General features: G+C 43.1%; 1 protein-coding gene across 2 annotated transcripts in view; it reads left to right on the top strand.

Annotated features, from left to right (window-relative positions):
* LOC143322527 (transcription factor SOX-6-like) overlaps positions 1-20,283 on the top strand; it is a 102,228-nt gene that overhangs the window by 50,719 nt on the left and 31,226 nt on the right. Inside the window, exons 5-8 of one of the 2 annotated variants that reach the window (XM_076733768.1) lie at positions 6,218-6,307; positions 15,306-15,377; positions 16,243-16,415; positions 18,409-18,477. In XM_076733768.1, the coding sequence (XP_076589883.1) occupies positions 6,218-6,307; positions 15,306-15,377; positions 16,243-16,415; positions 18,409-18,477 (404 nt within the window). The remainder of the gene's footprint in view (positions 1-6,217; positions 6,308-15,305; positions 15,378-16,242; positions 16,416-18,408; positions 18,478-20,283) is intronic. The other variant, XM_076733769.1, reaches the window with a different exon arrangement.

Raw genomic sequence — 20,283 nt, 5'->3', positions numbered from 1 at the left:
TTATAGAATTAAAGTTTATTCTACGTGTTGACTCGTAGCATTAGAGCCTCGGTTTAACGTCACAGCACACTCTGAGCGAACATGTGGCTCCTACAGGTGGCCTGCTCTGTCCAAACATATCACTGGGCAGCAAAAGCAAAAGAATGTGTGTGTGTGTGAGTGTGTGAAGGGGGTGATGTATGAAAGGAGGGTTACACAGGGCTACTATCCCCCAGAAACCCCCCCCCCAGCCAGGAGGGCCGGCTGCTTTCTCAGGCCATGTTCTGCGACAAGAGAGTCTGGGTGTCATCTGACAGATGAAAATAGTGTGTGTGAAATGAACACCGTGCTAACACGCAGCCGGGCTAACCGCTCTGCAGTTTAATGGTTTTACAGCACTGAGCAGGCACTGATAGGCCACTCGAAGTGAGTGTGTGCGTGTGTGTGTGTGTGTGTGCGTGTTGTAACCTCTCCGAGCAATTAAACATCGCAGCAGCGCACTGGCATTCTTTAATCAGTGTGTGTGGTGTGTGTGTCGTATGTTGGAGTGCTTCGGAGTGCTGCGGTGTTCACATGTCAGTGTGTGTTTGCCTGTGTGTATCTTTTTCCTCCTCCTGGCTGGCCCGTCTCCTCATGTTTGGACATATGTTGAGTTTTATTTCACTGAGACATCAATCCTGCTGGCCAGCTGTTAGGACAGCTGCTCTCTCTGCGCCTCTCCTGCTCTGTTTCTCCCTTTCACTCGATCAGTTGCTCTCGCTCTTCTTCTCTGTGTCTTTCTTCCTCTCTGGATTTTTCTGTCGGTTGCACTTCTTCTCTTCTTCTTCTTCTTTCTTTAATATTGCTGTTTTTTGACTGTTCTTATTGTCTTTGTTTCTGTTGGTTTTTGTGTTATTTATCTTTTTGCCCATGCAGTTTGCTCTCTACCCTTTCTTTCTTTCTTTCTTTCTTTCTTTCTTTCTTTCCTTCTTTCTTTCTCTCTCTCTCTGATGCTGTGGGGTCTGCAGCTGAAGTCACACCACTGACATAAATTTGGAAGTGCAAAGTGTAGCTGTCAGCTTCCATTTGCGCGCGTTCAGGAGCGAAGTCGAGACACGAAATAGTTTTTTCAGCCGTGGATGTGTTACACAAACATCAGGCAGCCACTAGAACATTGGCCTTTGTTATTTTTAACATTAACTAATTTTTCAGATTAATGTTTTTCTCTCTTTACTTTGGCGTTTGACTGCAGACTCAGGAGTTCCCGAGCATTGGCACAGCAGATTCTGTGTGTGTGTGTGTGTGTGTGTGTGTGTGTGTGTGTGTGTGTGTGTGTGTGAGAGAGAGAAAGTGAGTGAAAGAGACGCCATGTTTCCATCCAAATGTCAAGTGAATTATAGGGGAACTTTTGAAATGCCATCAAATATAAAATGTGAATTAAGTATACTTCTGTAAAGCAAATAAACTAGCTTCCTGAATGTAGACCCACTGTCAGAAAACCAATGGAAAGTTTCTCCCAAGAATTGTTCTTATGTGCTTTTGAGTTATGGTCAAATTTAACACTCTCACTTGAAGCCAAACACAGAAAAACACTTCTCGCTAACGACCACACAACCACAATGGAGACTTGTTTTATCTTCACGTGAAAGAAGCAAAGAAGGTGTGATGACTTGATTGGTTTCAGCCATTTTTCAGGTGCTGTTCAATGAGAGCAAAGCTTTACTGAACCTAAAAAAAAAGTCGCTTTTTCACTCAAAGCAGTCGTATTAATTGTTACGACAGAGTTATTCCATGAAATAAAAGTCCTCTTAATCTTGATGAATGACAGTTGGAGCACTTCCAAGGCTGCGTAGGAAAACATTCGATTCTTTGATGAGAAATTAAAGCTACAAACCCTGTTTAGAGGTTAAAAGAGAAGTTCAGTGTTTTGGGGAATCTGCTCACTCGCTGGCCAGGAAATAGCATCCTGTAAAACAACAACACGCAGTTCACTTGTTGGTTTGTGTTTGGATTGAATAACCAAAACATAATATGTTAGTTAGTGAGCTTTGGAGGTGCTGGTAGGCAGATCGAAACCATAAATCAGCGCTCATGACTACAGTTGCTCCCCCTTCAGCTCTGGCAAACCAGTGATTGCTGGTTTATGTCAAAAGCATCACTACCAGTGCAGCAGTCAGATGTAAAAACTGTGGTACGCTGCGAAATACCGCTGACTGAATTAATGAGCATATTAATTTATATGTGAAATGTAGTTTGCAAGTGTCAAACAATTTCCATAACTCTGTTTTTCATTGTTTCTGAACGTTTTGTGTTCTAAAAATCGTCGCTTGGCTTAACGTGCTCGTGCTAACAGCTAGTGGAAGGCAAAACTGACGCTTCATTTTCAGATTCTGGGTGAATTGTGGTCGAATTTGGAGCTGATGATGACGGTTATTGTAGCATTTAAACCCGCCAGTCACAACAAACAGCCAGAAAAAAAAAATCCTGATTTGTCAAAAATGAGATTATCCAGTCGACTCCTGTGCTTCTGCGCTGAGAAAACTTTGAAACGGGATACGCGGCCGCTGTGCTCCGTTCAGGACGTTGAGAAACACATGGAAACAGAGCGAGTGAGAGACAGAGCGAGGGAGAAGGCAGAGACTCAGGCTGAGTGGAAGCCTGTGGCACACTGTGTTGTTTTTGGCAGAGCTTGTTTGGGAGTGTTGATGCTTGTCTGCCACACACACACACACACACACACACACACACACACAGTAACACACAGTGTAAGTTGCCTGTGGCTCATGTAAAACACCCAAAACACTGTCTGTTGGCAGGTTGGCGTGGGGACAGGTGATAAAAGTGTGTTTACCCTAAACACTCGCCAGCTCGCTGGCTGCCTCGGCGCTGATTTACTACGACTCTCACTCTTTATCCACCTCTTATCGCCGCCACCTTCCTCCTGTAGCTCCTTCTCTACGTTTTATTGCTCACTCCTCCTCTATCTCCTTCTCCTCTCCCTGCCGCTGTTGCTTTACAGCCAATTAGAAACGTCCAATAATACGACTGTTTGTTTGTTTGTCAAGGAGAGTAAAGCAGGTGATTGATAAGATACTTTCGGTGTCAGTCGTTTCAAATAATAGAAATAAAACACTTTTATCATCAGTACATGTCCTCATATCAGTATTTATGCATCAAAAGCGTTTTACATGGGCCTTCTCATTTTCTCCTCACTCCTTCTAGCGCTCCTATCTCCCCTTCATTTTCTCTTTCACTGCCTTTCCCCTGCTTGTAGAATCTCTCTCATCCTCCCATTCAAGCTGACAGAAGATGAAACAAGCGTCTTCGTCATCTCGCTCCTCAGCTCACCTTCCCTCTTTTCCCCCTTCCTTCTCTCCTCACCCCATCCATCCTCCGCTCCTTTAAACCACCCATCTTCCGCGTTGCTCCTCCACTTGATGAAGGAGTCGGCGTTCGGACGGCGAGGAATTTTTATCCACCCTCCAATCTAAACAGCACTTGATCCCCCGACTCGGTCTCGGGGACAGATAGAGAGCCATCTAGGGTAAAACATCTCCCTCTCATCCCCTCTCATCCCTCTCTTCTTCTCCTCATCCCCACTTACACCTCACCCCTCCCATCCCCCACCGTCTCCACGTCTGATCTGTTTATCGGTTCGGGGGGTATAAATTGTGCATCAGAGTACACACACTTTGACTTATGCAGATGTATCTCAGAGTTACAGGTTGTATTTTCCTCCCTAAGTGCTCCCATAAATTGCGCTTCCTAATTTTGTTTCAGACGAGGCCCGCTGGACGACTGCGCGTCGGCGTCTTTAGGTCTTGTGATGAGAAAAAAAAAAGCCTCTCATCCTGACCCCTTCCTCCAGCTTTCCCCCCTTTTCTGGCTGTAAATATCAGCCATTGAACCAAATTTACACAAATACATATCCAATGGAGCCACTTGTCCAATAAATCTATGAAAAATTGGGTGGATTCCATTGTCCTGAGGGCGGGGAAATTATATTAATTACCTTATTTTACGGCTATGCGGACCATCTGTCTGGAAATACCCGCTGTTTTTTTTTTCCAAATATGGGAAACCACCATCATATATTCCTGCAGTTTTTAAGCTGTTTCTTTGTCGTGGAGCTGTCTACCGGCCCTCCCTCCCTCGCTGCCATTGTCCCCCCCTTTGTTTACATTGATCCCATGTGATCTGGACGGCTGCATTAGCTTATTTACAACAATCATAATCCGACTGTAAACATGCAAGGCTTTAATGGACTCAATGAGGAAGTTGTGCTCGGCCGGCGGACTGCATGTCTTGACCACACAATGGGCCCATACGCACAAACTAAACATTAAGCCATTCACAATAGGCCATGTGCCCTTATGACTGCCTATAGCGCCTTTTGTCGGGATAAAGGCACCACAAATGAGCTATTGTCTGACTTAACCATTCTAAATCAGGCAAGCCCTCAGGGGCATGTTTTCCACACGGCACCCAAGAATGTCTCCTTCTTGTGTGTGTGTGTGTGTTTTTTTGACGTCCTTGGTGACTGAGGCTGCGGCATGAGGCCCTGCATGACCATGACTCCATCTGTGGCGCGTCCACTGGCACGAAATCCAGAGCGCGCACACACACACACACACACACAAACTCTGGCAGTAGGAGTGTGTGAACATGTACAGTATGCACAAAGGAGCAGTTTCACATGCAGACACGCTCACACAGGCAGTGTTTACCTGCAAGTGGAGCAGATTTTAAATTTAAAGGTCGAATCCTTCAGTCGTGGTTGATTTGATGTCACCTGTGGTTACCGGTGGTAGCTGTGTTTCAGTGCAGTACTGCTGGTCCCATTTCATTTCAAAGGCACACCTAAACACACCGCGGGCCAAGAGGATTCATTGTGTCACGTTGTTTTAATAAAAAAGGCGAAAGAAGACGCCGAACAATGTTGTAATTGTCTGCATCATGTGAAATGCATGCGTGCACTGGGTCTCTCCCAGTATGTGGATACTTCATTTCCTGGCAGTTGGGCTTGTGCCTGGAAACACAACTTGAATTCTGATGGGGGAAGGTGGACACAGCCGCACCGGCTGTCAGCCTCAGACATGATCAAACATGGGTTTTGATATCCCATAAATCTTAAGGAAGTTGCATTCAGTATTAAAGAAAAAGTCCACAGTATTGGAAGCAAATTGTACCTTAAGTATCAAAAGTAAAAGTACTCATTACACAGCGAAATGGCTCCTGTCATTGTTATTATTTCTACGATGATAAACGGTTGAGGTGGAGCTGATTTTTAACCACTTTAAAAACAGATCGGCCATTTTACTGTAAGAATGCATCATTTCCTCTAAGCTCATGTGTTTTAGGTGGAAAAATCCTGGTTTGCAAAGTAACTGATAATATATTCTTTAAATGTCAAATAGCAAAAACTACAATATATCTGTCTGAACTTGAGCGAGTGAACGTAGCATAAAATGGAAAAAACCCAGTACCAGTGCCTCCAAACTGTCCTTAGTTACAATCCATCCATCCTGATACCTGACAGCATGCACTCTTTGTGCATATCTTTCCTTTGTGGAGAAGTCACACACAAACGCATGTGCAGAAATCTGTCTGTGTCCGTGTCTCCGCTCTCCGCCTGCTGAAGAATTGAAAAGTTCCCATTGTTTAAGAAAAGTTCACAGCAGGACTCCAACTGAACAAATGAGACCTTATGAATCTTATGAGACCACGTGTCGCTGATGTCTATTATCCTGAGGCTATGAGACACATTGTGAGAAAGAGGATAGCCACAAATAAGACCCCGTCTCAGAACAATGATGACATTCTCATACGGTCAGCTGGATGGCTGCTGCAGAGAGGGAGGATACGGTTCCTTGTTCTCATTTTTAGAAATTTATCAATTCATAGGAATGTGTTTTTCTCTCTTTTGTCCCTTTCCCTCTGTCTCTTCTTTTTATTCTGCTCTTGCTCCTGGCATGAGTTTCACAGTTGATGTTTATGGGCAATAACGCACATTCTCGGACGTCTTTAGCGAACTTAGCAAACGTCTTTATGTCAGGTGGAGCATGCACCGTGTTTGAAAATACAACTCAGATATCTTTGCAATATTACTTCAAAACTGAATAAGTCTGAATAACTGTCTCAAGAATCTGACAATGTGACCTTCATGGACCTCATTCACTATCAGATCCTTTATAAGTCTGAGTAATAAGCTGGTAATGACATCAAACAGGAAGGTGATTTCATTTCTGTCTATTTGTAGAACCAACTTGCATGGAGAGGCTCCTCTCCAAGGACTGGAAGGAGCGCGTTGACCGCCTGAACGCCAACGAATTGCTGGGGGAGGTCAAAGGTAAGAGCAGTCTGGGGTCATAGGGAAAACATCCCCCTGAAGGCCAGCATCCACAGACACAACTACAACTAAACCTACACTGACACACAAACTGAAGCTGTCAAGGTTTACTGGATGCCGGCAGTCTTTTGCCTTCTCTGCTTCGCTGTGGCCTTCTGCAGCAGAAAGCGTGACAATTCATGCTGTGTGTGTGCTGTTAGAGGCAAGAGAGTAAGGAAGAAAGAAAGAAGTCATAAATGTCTGAAACTTGCAAATACTACTTCTCATTATTCCCTCTGGAATGAAAAATCACCGCAAAACTAAATTGAAGTATAATAAAAGTTTAAATATGTTGAAATTCTCTCCTCCATGTGCACACGTTCAGCATGTTTCTGCATGAGGAAATGATCTGCAGGCCTACCTGTCACCACAGAAAGAGCAGGGAAGGCCGGTTTGCACAGTGCAGGTTAAACTGTAATTGTAACTTTGATTAAACGGGTTGTATGAAGGGAGCAGCCTCTCCAATATTTTTGTTAGCAAATAGCGTTTCTGAAGCTATAAATTGCACCGAGGCAAATGTATTCTCAACCTGCTCTGGTATTCAAAAGTGAAAATAGCAGCATTGCAGGTGGTGGTGCAGGAGGAGGGGGAGTCGTCTCAGTATGTTCAAATCTTAGTCAGCGGCTGCAGCAGCAGGTGGGATGAAAGGCCATCCTTTGGAAGCAGCGGAAGCTGCTATCTTTAATGATCATTTAATGCTGATTTACTCTCTTCATGTCTGATGGAGGTTTTGTTTGTTTTGGCTTGTTTAGTCGTAGTTCGGGGTTAAGTTTGGGTGTCAGTAATCAGCCTAATAGTGATTATTTTCATGATAAATAGTGAACATGCACTCTGAAATGTCTCCAGAATGTCCTCATCCTCCTATTTAGACTATTAAATTTTAATTTGATTTTAAGAACCGAAAACACAGAATTTATGCTGTTTGCAGTACAGAAACTCTAGTTTACTCTTGATTGTTTTTAGTTTACTTGGAGGAAATCAGGTGCATAATTAGCAGCTTGTCCATGTTTCTCTTCACTTTCTATGGAGTTTACATATTCTGAGCTGTCCTTGTTGGCAGAGGACCTTGTTTACTGTGAAGTATGGTGATTGTTGTCTTCCTGGAGTAATGGATGCACAAGGACATAAAATCTGAGCGAAAATCAATTTAAATTGACGGGCGTCTTTATCACTCTTTGTATATTTTGGTGACACTTAGTAAAATTAAAAAACAATGAGCTTCATTTCATTTTGCAGCTTCGGCTCGTCATGACCAGAGAAAGACAGTTACTTCAGTTTTGTTCCGACATCGTCATCAATGAGATGAATCCACTAACAGATGCAGAATAAAGTAAAAATAATAGATGCTGGTAGAAAACTGATTCATTTGCACAGAGGAACGCTTTCAGCCTCCTGAGTTACGGCTAATTCTGTTTGTGCACCGAAACGTTCGCTCCCAGTCGAGCTGCTCTCAGTGAGAGAAACCGTTTGTGATCGTCTCCCGTTGAAATGGCAAGCATTTCCTCTGTGGAAAGTGGAAAAAAGGGACGACAGAGAGCCTTCTACGGCAGAACAGCACCGACATTGACTTTCCCTGAAGGACACGAACGCACACACGTGCACACACACACACTACTCAAACACAGAAACTTCATACGCTTAAACACCATTATCATTCATTAACAGACAGTTTGGATTAGTACAGCAGATAAATAGCTGGCAGGCTATTGATCTAACATTGCTAATATTATTCATATGATGTATTTTAATTTCAAAGTAAACATATAATTTCCACACCTTTATATTTCTATGCATTCCACGTGAAGACGAAAAGGCTTGTTGAACAAACAGAATAAGCTTTAATTCCCTCTTCTGACCTCCGGCTCTCAAACTTCACTGAATATCTCTTAAAAATATTGTGCCGCGAATCAATAAGTCAATAAGCCCTTTATCCAAAAAGCGATAGCATGCTGTGCACACTGGTTGCTGCACACTTTTTCCTAGCTTTCCACTTTAAAAGCACAAGGCCATAAATTGCTTACATTTGGAATCTTTCATTTTTCCCACTTACAGAGGTCTTGTTATTTCTTCCCTCTCTGAACGTTTTCTCCTCTCTCAAATCAGCGTTCCTTATTGGCACACAGATCATCGCCATGGCAGAACTTAGCTAGAAAAAAAAAAAAAACAGTCTTTATCAGGGCTCAGAGTCTTCTCTCAAGTCTGATGAAAACCAAGAAGAAAAGGCAGCAGCAGCAGCGCTAAAGGAAGGGAAATGCATTGAGGGCTTTTTTTCTGCCCTGAGATTTGCCTGTCAGGCCGTGCTGCACAGGGAGTGGCAGGACAGAACTCAGCCTATGTCTACAAGAAACGACATTAATATTCATCTTACCTGCAACAGCAAATATGCTTTGAGGGAAATCCGACTATATTATGTTTTATTTTAACTTAATTAGCAAATGTTCCTTAACAGACCGGGTGAAAATGATACTGAATGTACTGTAGTGTTACAATTTTGAGGTTGTATTTAGACACCGGCAGCATTTGGTGAAAGAAACATCATCTTGGTTTGATACAGAAAAAGCTTTTTATCAACATTTAGCAGAAGTCGCAGTCTTTCTGTTACCTTAGCTTAAGTGCTTCTGTTAAATGTTGGTCTGCGCGACCGACATGGATTCTGGTGTCACAGTCCTGAGGTTTGCACTCCCGTCGACCACCCCGACCATGTCCCTGCCACTCCGGCGTGGTACATAAACACAGTGCTTCATTCAGTCAAAGAAACAGTGTCCATGAACGTAATCCAAGAGATTACAGTCTCACCACAGCTCAACTTGGAGCCAATTTAGTAACATATAAATGTCATTTCTAGGAGAGAGGGTTTGTGGAGGGGACACAAGCCGGAAGTAAGTGCTGCCTGAGAGTCTTAGCAATGGGCAAGAAAGTCCTCACAAATTATGCTCCAGCAGACTAATGGATTCTGATCAGAGTTAAAGGTGCTCTGCGGAGTTTTCAAGCAAAAGTTAAGTTTACATTCAGTCACCAAAACAGATTCCTTGAGGCCTAACAAACGTGTCATTTCCTCCGTCATAAAACATTTTCAAAGTATTTTAAATTCAGGATTGTTTACATCCGTGTTTACGAGCTCGCAGCCTTTGTGGCAAGTCGCAGCATATCTCGGTGTGTTACCGCCGAGATCAGCGGAAGAGTGTGACACCGTGGAAAGGACTGTGGATCGCGTCACCCACTCATAGAAAAACAGCTCCATAACGCGAGGTCTGAGGCTCTGCAGGGAACCTTTAATGGATTTAAAAGCTGACTTTAAAGGTTCAGATTTTACTTTCCGCAAGAAAATCTTTATTGTGGTGAATCGTAGCTTCATGCCACATATTTCAGAGCATGTAATTCAATACTGCTGCTGTTAAAAGTTACTTTTTCTTTTTGCTTGTGTGACAGAAAACCGTGTTATGATCTCTTTAAATACATTTTGACTGAGGTTCACTGGAGGCAACCGGACCCAACACAACAGCATACTTGTCCTGTACATAAAGCTGGAATGTGCAGTATATCAATTTCTCGGGTGTTAGTTCAAGACACTAATAAACATGCATGAATATAACACGTACCAGTACACGCATGCATGCACATAACTGACCTCACACACACACATGAACACACACACAGATGTCTCTGTTCGTCCAGCTGCGTCCCGACCAAAGAAACGCTCTGATTGAATTCAAGGGCCGCAGTCTTTTATTTCTCGATGGCTGAAATGAAGCCCAGTCTCGCTGACCTAAATACACAAACACAACTGTTGCTCTGTGTCTCCTCACACAACAACCTGAACCTATTTGTTCAGTCGCAGTTATTTTTAGGGTGAAGAAAACTGATGACCTCCTTTTTTTTTTTTTCAACTGGAACATTCACCAGCGCTCACAACATGCTTGTAATGTGCAGCATATGTATGTTTTTTACGGTAATTTTATATGCACACATTGTCATTATTTTTTTTAACTACAACGTATCTCGCTGTTGCACACGTAGACATCTGGAAATGTACCCACAATGACTTCATTCAGGTTCTTAACACTCCACTTCAGATTTGTGACTTTGTGTCATTTGCTTTAGCGTCATGATCATATTGTTAGCTGACGGGGCTTGAAGCTTGCTTGATCTTCTGCTGCACCATCCAGTCTGTTTCAAGGTGTGAACATACCTTTATTAACGAGTCTGTATTACTCACCTCGCTTTGTTCTCTGCTCCTCCCTCTCACCACAATGTGTTTTTACTCATGTGAGCCAGAAGTTGACTGGAAATTTCTCTGCTTTTTGCAACTTTCTTGGTAAATCTTGCTAGTATTTAGCAAATATTGTCAAGAGGATGCATCATTACAAAATAAAAGTATCAGGAATTATGGCTGCTACACTTACTGCATCTCCACCTTAAACTATGTGACCAAAAACTCAGATTATAAATAACGTTTGCAACAGAAACGAGCGTGCAGCCTCTTGGTAAAACTTTTCCGCCACAGCTAAGCACATAATTTTTTTAACACATGTGAATTTCTTCTTTTTACATATTTTTTTTTACAAAGTCAAAAAGCTCATCAGACCAGATGGATAGAAAGTGTCTGATTATACTGTCAGATGCAGGAGCTGGCACATCTGGCAGCAATAATCACGCTGACATTCAAGAGTCACTTAAATCAGACGTCTTACCCGTTGCAACTTTTTAGTTTCACATGTGTGCTGCTGACTATCCAGAGACGTGAGCTTCATACACTGAACCTGAATATGTGCAGATTAAAGTTGAAATCTCTGTGTCTCCCTGAGGAGATGACAAAATGCAGTGAACGTGTTTGTCTTGGGGCCTGTGGGCTGATGGGAAGTCAAGTGTCAGTGTTTGTTGTGGTGTGACGCTGAGGAGGTTTACTCACACAGAGGAATGCTGGGAGTTTGGCGCACAGATGCAGTCATGAAACATGACGGTTTGGCAGGAGCTCAAGGCGTCTGCAGCCGTCATGAGGTGTGATATTGTGATTCTGTGATGGTTTGTTTGTTTGAGTGTTTTTATCAGGGCGTGTGTGTGTGTTTGAGTGTAAGGGCCAGTGGCTGGGACAAAACTGTCATATAATGTGTGATTCCACATAGTTAACATCTAATCTTGAGTAATAATAAAAACAGAACGATTTATTTTATAGCTAAATTGTATCTGTGGAATGACATCCTGAATGAAAGCAAAGATCTAACACAGAATAATCATGACATAAATATTGTAGCTGTCCAAAGTTAAGTCCAATTTTTTAGTTTCTTTAGGGGTTGGTAAAATTCTGGTACATCTTCAGCCAAATAAACCACAAAAAAAAACAAAACAAAAAAAAAACCAAAAAACTGGATGGTCTGAAAAAGCGTAATCCCAAAACGTTTTCTTAGCTTTGAAAAGTTGACTTTTTGGAGATGCGTTGGAGTGTAACTTTGGCTGATTATTGCTGAAGAAAAATAGAAAAAAATGATATGCAAGCAATAAAAACTAAAGCAAAAAAATACAAATGTGGAGTTTATAAAAACACCAAGCGTACAATTATATGCATGTGTGGATAGGTGGGAGGTGTGGGAGAAAACCTGGGTTACTGACAATGACAATGATTTACATCTTCAGCAACGTTTTATTTGAAGGGCGTGTTTACGACTGACATGACACTGTTATAACCATGAGAGGGCTCATTGTTTGAGATGTCTTTGTTATGACAAACATGTCATAGCAGGCCTGATTATCAAACTAAAAGAAAGTTTTTAGCTTCATATATCAACATTGCATTAAACTGTGCTATGCGGTTGGTTTTGACGTTAGCTGTCTTGAGTCCATCATCACCGTGTCATGAATGTTTTTCTTGACCTCAGCTGCAGTGGTACAATTTGGATGAGGCATTAAAATGTCATTAAGTTTAACTACACTGTCAAATGCTTTTGTAACTGTTAGCTTTGTGAATTTACAACTGAACTCAGTCTCAGAGACCTACAGAGGGCAGTTTGACTAAAGGGAACACAGCACTGAGGTGGTTTTCTTGCCAGATTTGGCTCATGGCACCAGTCAGCTAACGTTAATAGGAGAGCTGTATGCGCAGCTAACCGAGCTAACTAGCTATTGGCAGCTACTGTTAGCAATTACTTTACTTTAGCAACAAACAAAGCTATCTGTCCATCAGAAAACTCGGTAAATCATGTCTGTACAGCAATTCCACGTTGTCAAACTGGGCAAAGGTCCTGGTCTGGCCGTGTTCTCTGGCTGCTTAGCGCGGTACCATTAGCAGTAGTTAGCAGTTAGCTTACTTTGGCAACAAGTTAAGCTAGTAACTGTTCATCACTAAACTCTGTAAATCAATTGGGTAAAGTTAGCGCATTCCCTGTCGACAAACATGAACCACTCAAGCTGAGGCAAGGAAATAATTCATGTCACCATCACAAATGTATTTGACAGTGTAAGAAAATGAGATTTTAGGCCGGCTATGGCATTTTATATTCAGTAATGTTGACAAATGACAATTTCATGTTCACGGCAGGTGTCATGTCAGTCTTATGCACACATCTTAAAATAAAGTTTGCTTCATTTTCTTACTTACTCTAACTTGTTATATTATTAAGTTACAATTCTGATATGAAAAAACTGGATTAACCGAATGAACTATAAACCGAAAGATCGCATAAACAGTTAGCGGCTAACAAACAGCTCATGCAGAAGTAAGCGTTCTGACATGGAGCTCCTGGTTCAGAGACAGATCATCCTCATCATCCAAACAGAGTGAGAAAACAGTTAATGGCTTTCTGCTTTGGCTGGTGCTCTCAGCAGGTGTCGGGATTAATCTTGATGGATGGAAAACGGAAAACGTCTGCGATGAGTTTTGGTGCCAGAAGTGCTGAAGGAACGCAAGACGTTGCGTTTGGAATGCACAACCCGTAATCCACAAAGATGAATCATGGTGCTGTGATCGCAGTTGTTGCGATGACACAATAGGCTTTACTTCACTACAAGGAATGTAGGGAAATAGGAAGTATCAGTGTGTGTGTGTGTGTGTGTGTGTGTGTGTGTGTGTGTGTGTGTGTGCGTGCGTGTGTGTGTTATAAGACATGAAGCATTATGAAGTATCAGTGTTGCAAGACGGAGTTGGCCAGAAAGATTTAGGGAGGGGTGAAGAAGGAAAAAAAGAGAAGAAGGGAGGATAAGAGCGGTGATAAGGGCAGAGGAGGTGATGAGGAGATGAGAGGCGATCGAGAGAGCTGATGAGAAAAGAGTGGAGGAGAAGAGATAGAGGAGAGGTGATGAGCGGTGGGAAGACGAAAAGAAAGATGAGCAAGTAACGAGAGAGGAGGAGATGAGTAGTTGGGTGGGGATGATGAGAGGAGGAGGAGAGTTAAGAGGAGAGGAGAAGAGAGGAAACTAGAGTAAAAGAAAGTAATAAAATCAAAGGGGAAAGGAGAGGAGAGGGAAGGAAAGAGGAGAGATGAGGAGGCAGGAAGAGAGGAGACAAGAGGAGAGATCAAAAGAGCAGAGAAGAGGAGACTGAAGGAATAACGAATGGAGAGGGGAGGAGGAATCACCAGAACAGAGAAAATGAGAGTAAAAGAGAGAAAAGCAGAAGAGGAAAGGAATAAGGAGAGGGGAGAAAAGGAAAGGAGGCAGGATGGAACACAGGGAGACTCTGGACTTGGAAACTGACGGGGAGGTTGTTTGGGGAAAACCAAAAAAAGGAATAATGAAAGCATGAAAAAGAGACAAGAAGAGGAGAATGTTGCCTTTGATACAGGGGTGCTGAGGGGTAATTTCTGTGTGTGTGTGTGTGTGTGTGTGTGTGTGTGTGTGTGTGTGTATGTGTGTGTGTGTGTGTGTGTGTGTCTGTGTGTCTGTGTGTGTGTGTGTGTCTGTGTGTCTGTGTGTGCGTGTGTGGGGGGAGTCCGGGGTACAATAGAGGCCTGACAGGACTACAATGGAGACTCTGTTAGTATGCAGGTAGTGTTGGGGCCACCCTGCAATCTCCCTATATGGCCCCAGGGCAAGACCTTACACACACACACACACACACACACACACACACACACACACACACACACACACACGAGCAAGAACTTCTAAACAAGTTAAACTTCAGTGTGGATGTGTATGAGATGTTCCGGTCACACACACGCACACACACGCACACACACACACACACACACACACACGCACACTCCCACGAACAAGATGAACTTGCATACCCATTCACACAATGAAGAAGACTCAATCACACACAGAAAACAAACTAAACAAGGGGAACAACGCGCACATGCACAACAACTCCAGGGTCAGGCAGCTGATGTAAACGTCCCAGAGGGATTCTGCTGCCTCTGAGCTTCCATCATCAGACAGCGTGTGGCTTCTGTGAGGGATGTTGTTGCTGATACGCTCTGCCAACACACCCTCATACCTGAAGAGCTCGACTGCCAACGACTCCCAAGACAACATATATGACTGTCGGAGGCCTACTGGACCTTCGTTGGGAAATGCTTGCAGTTTGTTTAAGTTTATTTTCAGTTGCTGTATAAATGCCCTGTGTTTACTTGACTCATGCATCCACCCCACCTTCCTCCAAATGCAAACTTTCTTGCTCTTTATACTACAACACCTGACTTTCTCCTTTGCTCTTATTATGGCCACAACCTAACGATAAACATAAATATGAGTCGTGAAAACCTGCTTGCAGCACCCTGCATCACCTCAACATCCACCTTATGGGCTATATTTTGGTATTGATTTAGCTAGCATAATTAGCAGGGTATGTATTTATTAATGGAGGGACTAATTCTCCTTTAGAGCAGAGCCTTTCCTGTCAAATTTAACTGTCTATTTGCCGTAAAATTTGCTAAAAATGATCAGTTCATTGACGTACTTTAAGTATCTCAGCCTCGGTTGATGCTTTGACTTGCATTTTGAGATACATTTTAACTTTTTGCAGAAGTCCTCCCAACTAGCAGAGGCCCCAGGCTCGACTATCAACAGCATTCACTGGTTCATGGGTGGGAAGCCGGTGAGGGATCATCTTCTTGTTGCTGCTTAAAAAACTGGGAGAAAACAGGAGAAAAGGGTTTTAAAAAAATGTTGAGTGATGACAGACAGTGAGAGGGAGTTTACAATTTGACGTGAAAAACAACTGCAGGCAGCCAAATGCACAGTGTGAAGTATTTGTAGTGGCATAATGTTGATAGAGATGATATTGAAATGGTGTGAAGTGATGAACAAGTAAAATTTGTTGCACATTATCTGTGTCTGCTGTGATACCGTCCATGTAATCTCTTGTTAGGACAGGATCTGTAAGGAGTCTTACTAGTATTGGCCCTCCCTCCTGACTAAAACCTCCCAAGAATGTCTAAATCATAAACCTGACAAAAGCCTGTTACAGGTACTTATTTTCAAAGGTTAACTCCAAGTGGTTTTATTGTTCTTGGGTGCAGACACTAAGTGATAAACAGGAATGGCATGTGGAGACTAGACATATGATAATAAGTGGTAAGATGTAACTACAAGCCTGATGATTTATGGGAAGTTGGGAATGGGAGTTCCTTAAAGGTTCCTCGTTCATGTTGGCCAAACACGTGATGTGTTTTTAGTTTGTGGAGGCATTTCCTCAAGTTGCTTTCAAGGTACTTCAAGCCAAAGAAGGAAACTTTCTTAATGCTGTTTTGTGCTTATACAATCATAGTAACGGAAGAAGAGTGATTTTGAGATGACTTTTATTGGACTAAATGGGAATTGAACCTCCAATCTGTGCAGTATTATTAGTGTGCCAATGAGCAACGCAAGGAACTAAACATTTTAATTATCCCTTTAGAACGTCACTGTATCGTGTTCTCAGCTTCAAATTGTAACCACACTTTCTCCTCGATCCTGTCCAGGTACGCCAGAGTCGCTGGAGGAGAAGGAGCGCCAGCTTTCCACCATGATTGGCCAGCTGATCAGTCTGAGGGAGCAGCTCCTCTCTGCCCACGACGAGCAGAAAAAGATGGCCGCCTCACAGCTGGAGAAGCAGAGGCAACAGATGGAGCTGGCCAGGCAGCAGCAAGAGCAGGTAGGGAGGGTCTGAGTGAGACTGAGTGAGAGAAAGAAAACCAAAGGCAAAAGGTACAATTATTACCATATTTAATGATCGTTTGGGTCTGCAGACTGACCTGCAGTCTGTACTGTCCTCACTGTTGGCTTCACCTCCAAATAAAGTCGTTTAGATCAGAGGTGCCTTACCCATAATGCTTGTGACCCTTGACTTCTTATGACCTCTCTTCATAGACTGCACATCTCTGAGGGGTGCACTTCATTTGTTTGTTTATATACATAACAAACAGGCTTATTCAAGGTATTTTGCAAGAAGTTAGTGTGCAGCAGAATTATGTTTTTTCCTCTTTTCTACACTGACAATCATCTTTAGATTTGTCACATGACTCCTCTTGTGGGTCCCAACCCCCTGGTTAGGAACCAGTGGTTTAGATAATATTCAATAATTGCCTTGTTGATGTTGTTCTAGTGATTTTTCCGGTGAAGTTGGTTTGTAAAATGTCATCATAACTGAAAACAATGATGGACAAAAGTTGCTGATGCTGATGCTGATGAGTGTCTTCAGGTGTCAGATGTAGAAAGATTAGTGTGTGACAGAGAAAGAGAGAGAGAGCAGAGATGTGTTTAGGTGAGCTGCTCTTTGTTTTCGCTGTCTTCCGACACGTTACTGTAGGTCGGCATACGACGGGCCCTGTTTGGACAAGTCCACACCTCCCATCACAACACATTCCACCTTTCACAGCTTCACAAAGGAACAGGGAAGATGGCGAGAGTGAAAAGAAAGACAGATTCCAATATCAGCCAGTCATTTGGCTGTTGAGACTTGATAGGATAATGCCCTACAGACAAACGCTGAGAAATCTGCCTTTAATGAAATATGACATGTGTGCAAATGGGGCGCCGCCTCCCATTCAGCAGCCTGTAATTACATTTCAGAATAAATATACTAAACGACTCCTCAAGAAAAAAAGCCAGGCAGCTGCTTTACTTTTCTGGCTCCGAGTGGGCGGGATCACGTAGGCGACACGCTGCCCCTTTAAGGATTTTAACGTCGCGGGACTGGCTGGTCTCACCTGCCCGTCACGGGCTGAGACTCAACCCTTTAACGTTTGACTTCAGATGTTTTTTATTAGGCTATCTCGAACCAAAACAACAGAGGGAGAAGTAACGATGATCGCCCCTCCTGTTAATGAGTGTTGATGGGTGTGGAGGGGGTTCCAGAGGCATGCTGGGCGTTGTTGTTTGGCCTAGTAAACATGTCAATCTCACAGGTTCAGCATCAGCAGCAGAGACTTGTCGAGGAACTAATTGTGTGAATTGGTTGTACCATCACTCAAACTGGGCTGAGGTCCTTTGAGATAACGATCTGAGGTCAAACAGACGCCTGACTCGCTGCCACTGTACCTCCTGTATGATTGACTGTACTGCATTCGAGACATTTTTGACCTCCGTGGAACTTTTTCAACATCACAGTTCAGGCTGTGGCTGCTCTGCTTTTGCTTTTATTAATATAGTGTGAATGATTTTTTTTTCTATTTGCTCTCTCAATCAAACTTACAATTCAGTGTTTGTGTTTTTTCAGTTTTCTAACTGATTTCCACCCAAATCTTACGTCTTCATGCATCCCACAGTTCTTGCAGCACTACCACGCTATTCACCATAAATCCGACCTGGTTTTATCAAGCTAATGAAAAAGCAACAACTGGTTTAAGTACAGCAGGCTTCAGATGGTATATTTTAACCTGAATTTCATCCTGCATCAACCTGTTTGGAGCATACCTCATGAAGGTGTAATGCTAAAACATCATAGCTGTGGTAAATCCTGATTAAATGGGGTCATTAGTTCGGTGTGCATACACCCTTTTTTTGAACAATCATATTTTCGTAACCACACGAATCATCATCATCATCATCATCATCTAGAATAACGCACATTATTGTTTTATTTATATTTTGCCTTCTATCTTTGTGTGTGTGTGTGTGTGTGTGTGTGTGTGTGTGTGCGCGCGCAGATTGCCAGACAACAGCAGCAGCTCCTCCAGCAGCAGCACAAGATAAACATTCTCCAACAACAGATCCAGGTTAGTAGGCAGACACACCTCCTCAAATACCACACACACACACACACACACACACACACACACACTCTTACACACTTCTGTCCTTCATTCTTCACATTTTTGAGCTGACTCCTCCTGCCCTCTGCGGACTCCCCTCATCCATCGTCTCTTTTGCCGTTCATTTCTCTTTCCGGCTCCGTCCGGATGGTCTGTGTGTGCGTTGTCTTCCCGTTCCTCCTCCTCCATTATTATTGAGTCTTGTGTGATTGGAAAACAACAAAAACGCGAGAGGTCGTGACCTTTTCTTTTATATTTGCCTGCTATTGATAAGGTACGACAGTTGCACTAAACCAGTCTTGCGCCCACACACACGCAGTAACACACAGTGGTGACCCACTAATTACCCTGGTTATGGCTGGATCATTTACTTTTGAATTGATCACTCAGCGATCGATATCCCAGCATCCTCCAGGCTTCCTCCAACTCCTTCTCTTCCGCCAGTTGTCCATTTATCACCATGCGTTTCCTCTCCTCACCCTACACACTGTTTTATTGTACTTTGCACATACGCTCGTCCCTCTCAGCTCACGCTATGCCTCCGCTTTTTATTCTTTCTATTTTCTCTTTTTGCAGCGTTCATAAATCAAGCCCATATCAATGAAGCAAAGAAAACAATATTAGCTTTCACAAAAAAAGAACATAAGCGATATATTTTTTGCCTGTGAGGACACATGCAGATAAAAGATCGCGCTGTTTCATTCACTTTATGCCTGATTCTATTTCTTATCCTTGATTTCTTCCTCCCTTTCTTATTCTTACATCTGTTTCACTGTGCCACCTGATGCACTGACATTCATGATCCATGTACATACGCATACACAGAAATTACCACCAGCTGGGAACCAAATGCAGGTACATTTGCACACTGTGGCTGATAGCCACATGGGATGAGGAGTTAGCCAGCTTCCATTTCATCAGTTTATTGTTTTAAGTGGTTGGACTGCTGTTGAATTAAAGTGGCTTGTGAGACAGTCAGAATCTACTTCAGCCTCATCCCGTCTCCCCCGTTTAGCCCCCATCAGTGCCGAGCGGTGGATCTCCCTGCGCTCCGGAGGTGACATCTAGTTAACGAGGGCTTGTTTTCTCCCCCCCTCCTTTTTTCCTTTTTATTACGAGGCTCCACCCTCAGATCTTAATAAAGCTCGGATAGGACTTCATTAGGCCTCTGAGGCCCAGGGGAGAGCTAGACCATAAAAACCAGCTCCTGCTCCAATCCTCTTCCGCGCTGTGAAGCATGGATACTGTGTCATGTACGGTTTTGAGGATGTGCAGAAAATAGCTCTCGTAGCTCAGCGTGTTATCAAGTCGAGCGTCAGAGGCATCTGCTGTAAATTCAGGTGAAACCGATTCCGCCGTGTGTCTTGTTTCACACTTTTTTTATTATCGCCGAAATTTCTCAAATCTGCTGTTTATTAAAGGTACAGAAAACGATTGCAGAAAAGAGGCCAAAACAAAGTATTTGCTTTCATTGGAAAGTGAAGTATTATATGCGTCACAGCTGGACGTGTGGAAAGTTATTTTTAAAACAATAGCATTTCTTGATGAACAAGCCCAGCTCAGTAAGGAGCATATGGTCTATCTACAGTGCAGAGGTTTAGAATTATTATGGCTAAGCTCCAGGGCTTAGTCACTGGGGTACGGGCTGTTTACGCTGTGTCGGATGTGTGTTGGCTTTAAACACACAGGCAGCGCTGCATCGGTCTGTTTCCACTTATCAAATCCAGACCTGAGCTCCTCTCAGGCCAATACTCTGAGGAGCTGACCAAA

This window comes from Chaetodon auriga, chromosome 6, assembly GCF_051107435.1.
Source record: "Chaetodon auriga isolate fChaAug3 chromosome 6, fChaAug3.hap1, whole genome shotgun sequence".
In the NCBI taxonomy this organism is placed as follows: Eukaryota; Metazoa; Chordata; class Actinopteri; order Chaetodontiformes; family Chaetodontidae; genus Chaetodon; species Chaetodon auriga.
Note: the sequence above shows the minus strand (reverse complement) of the source record. Positions and strands in the feature narration are given on the sequence as shown.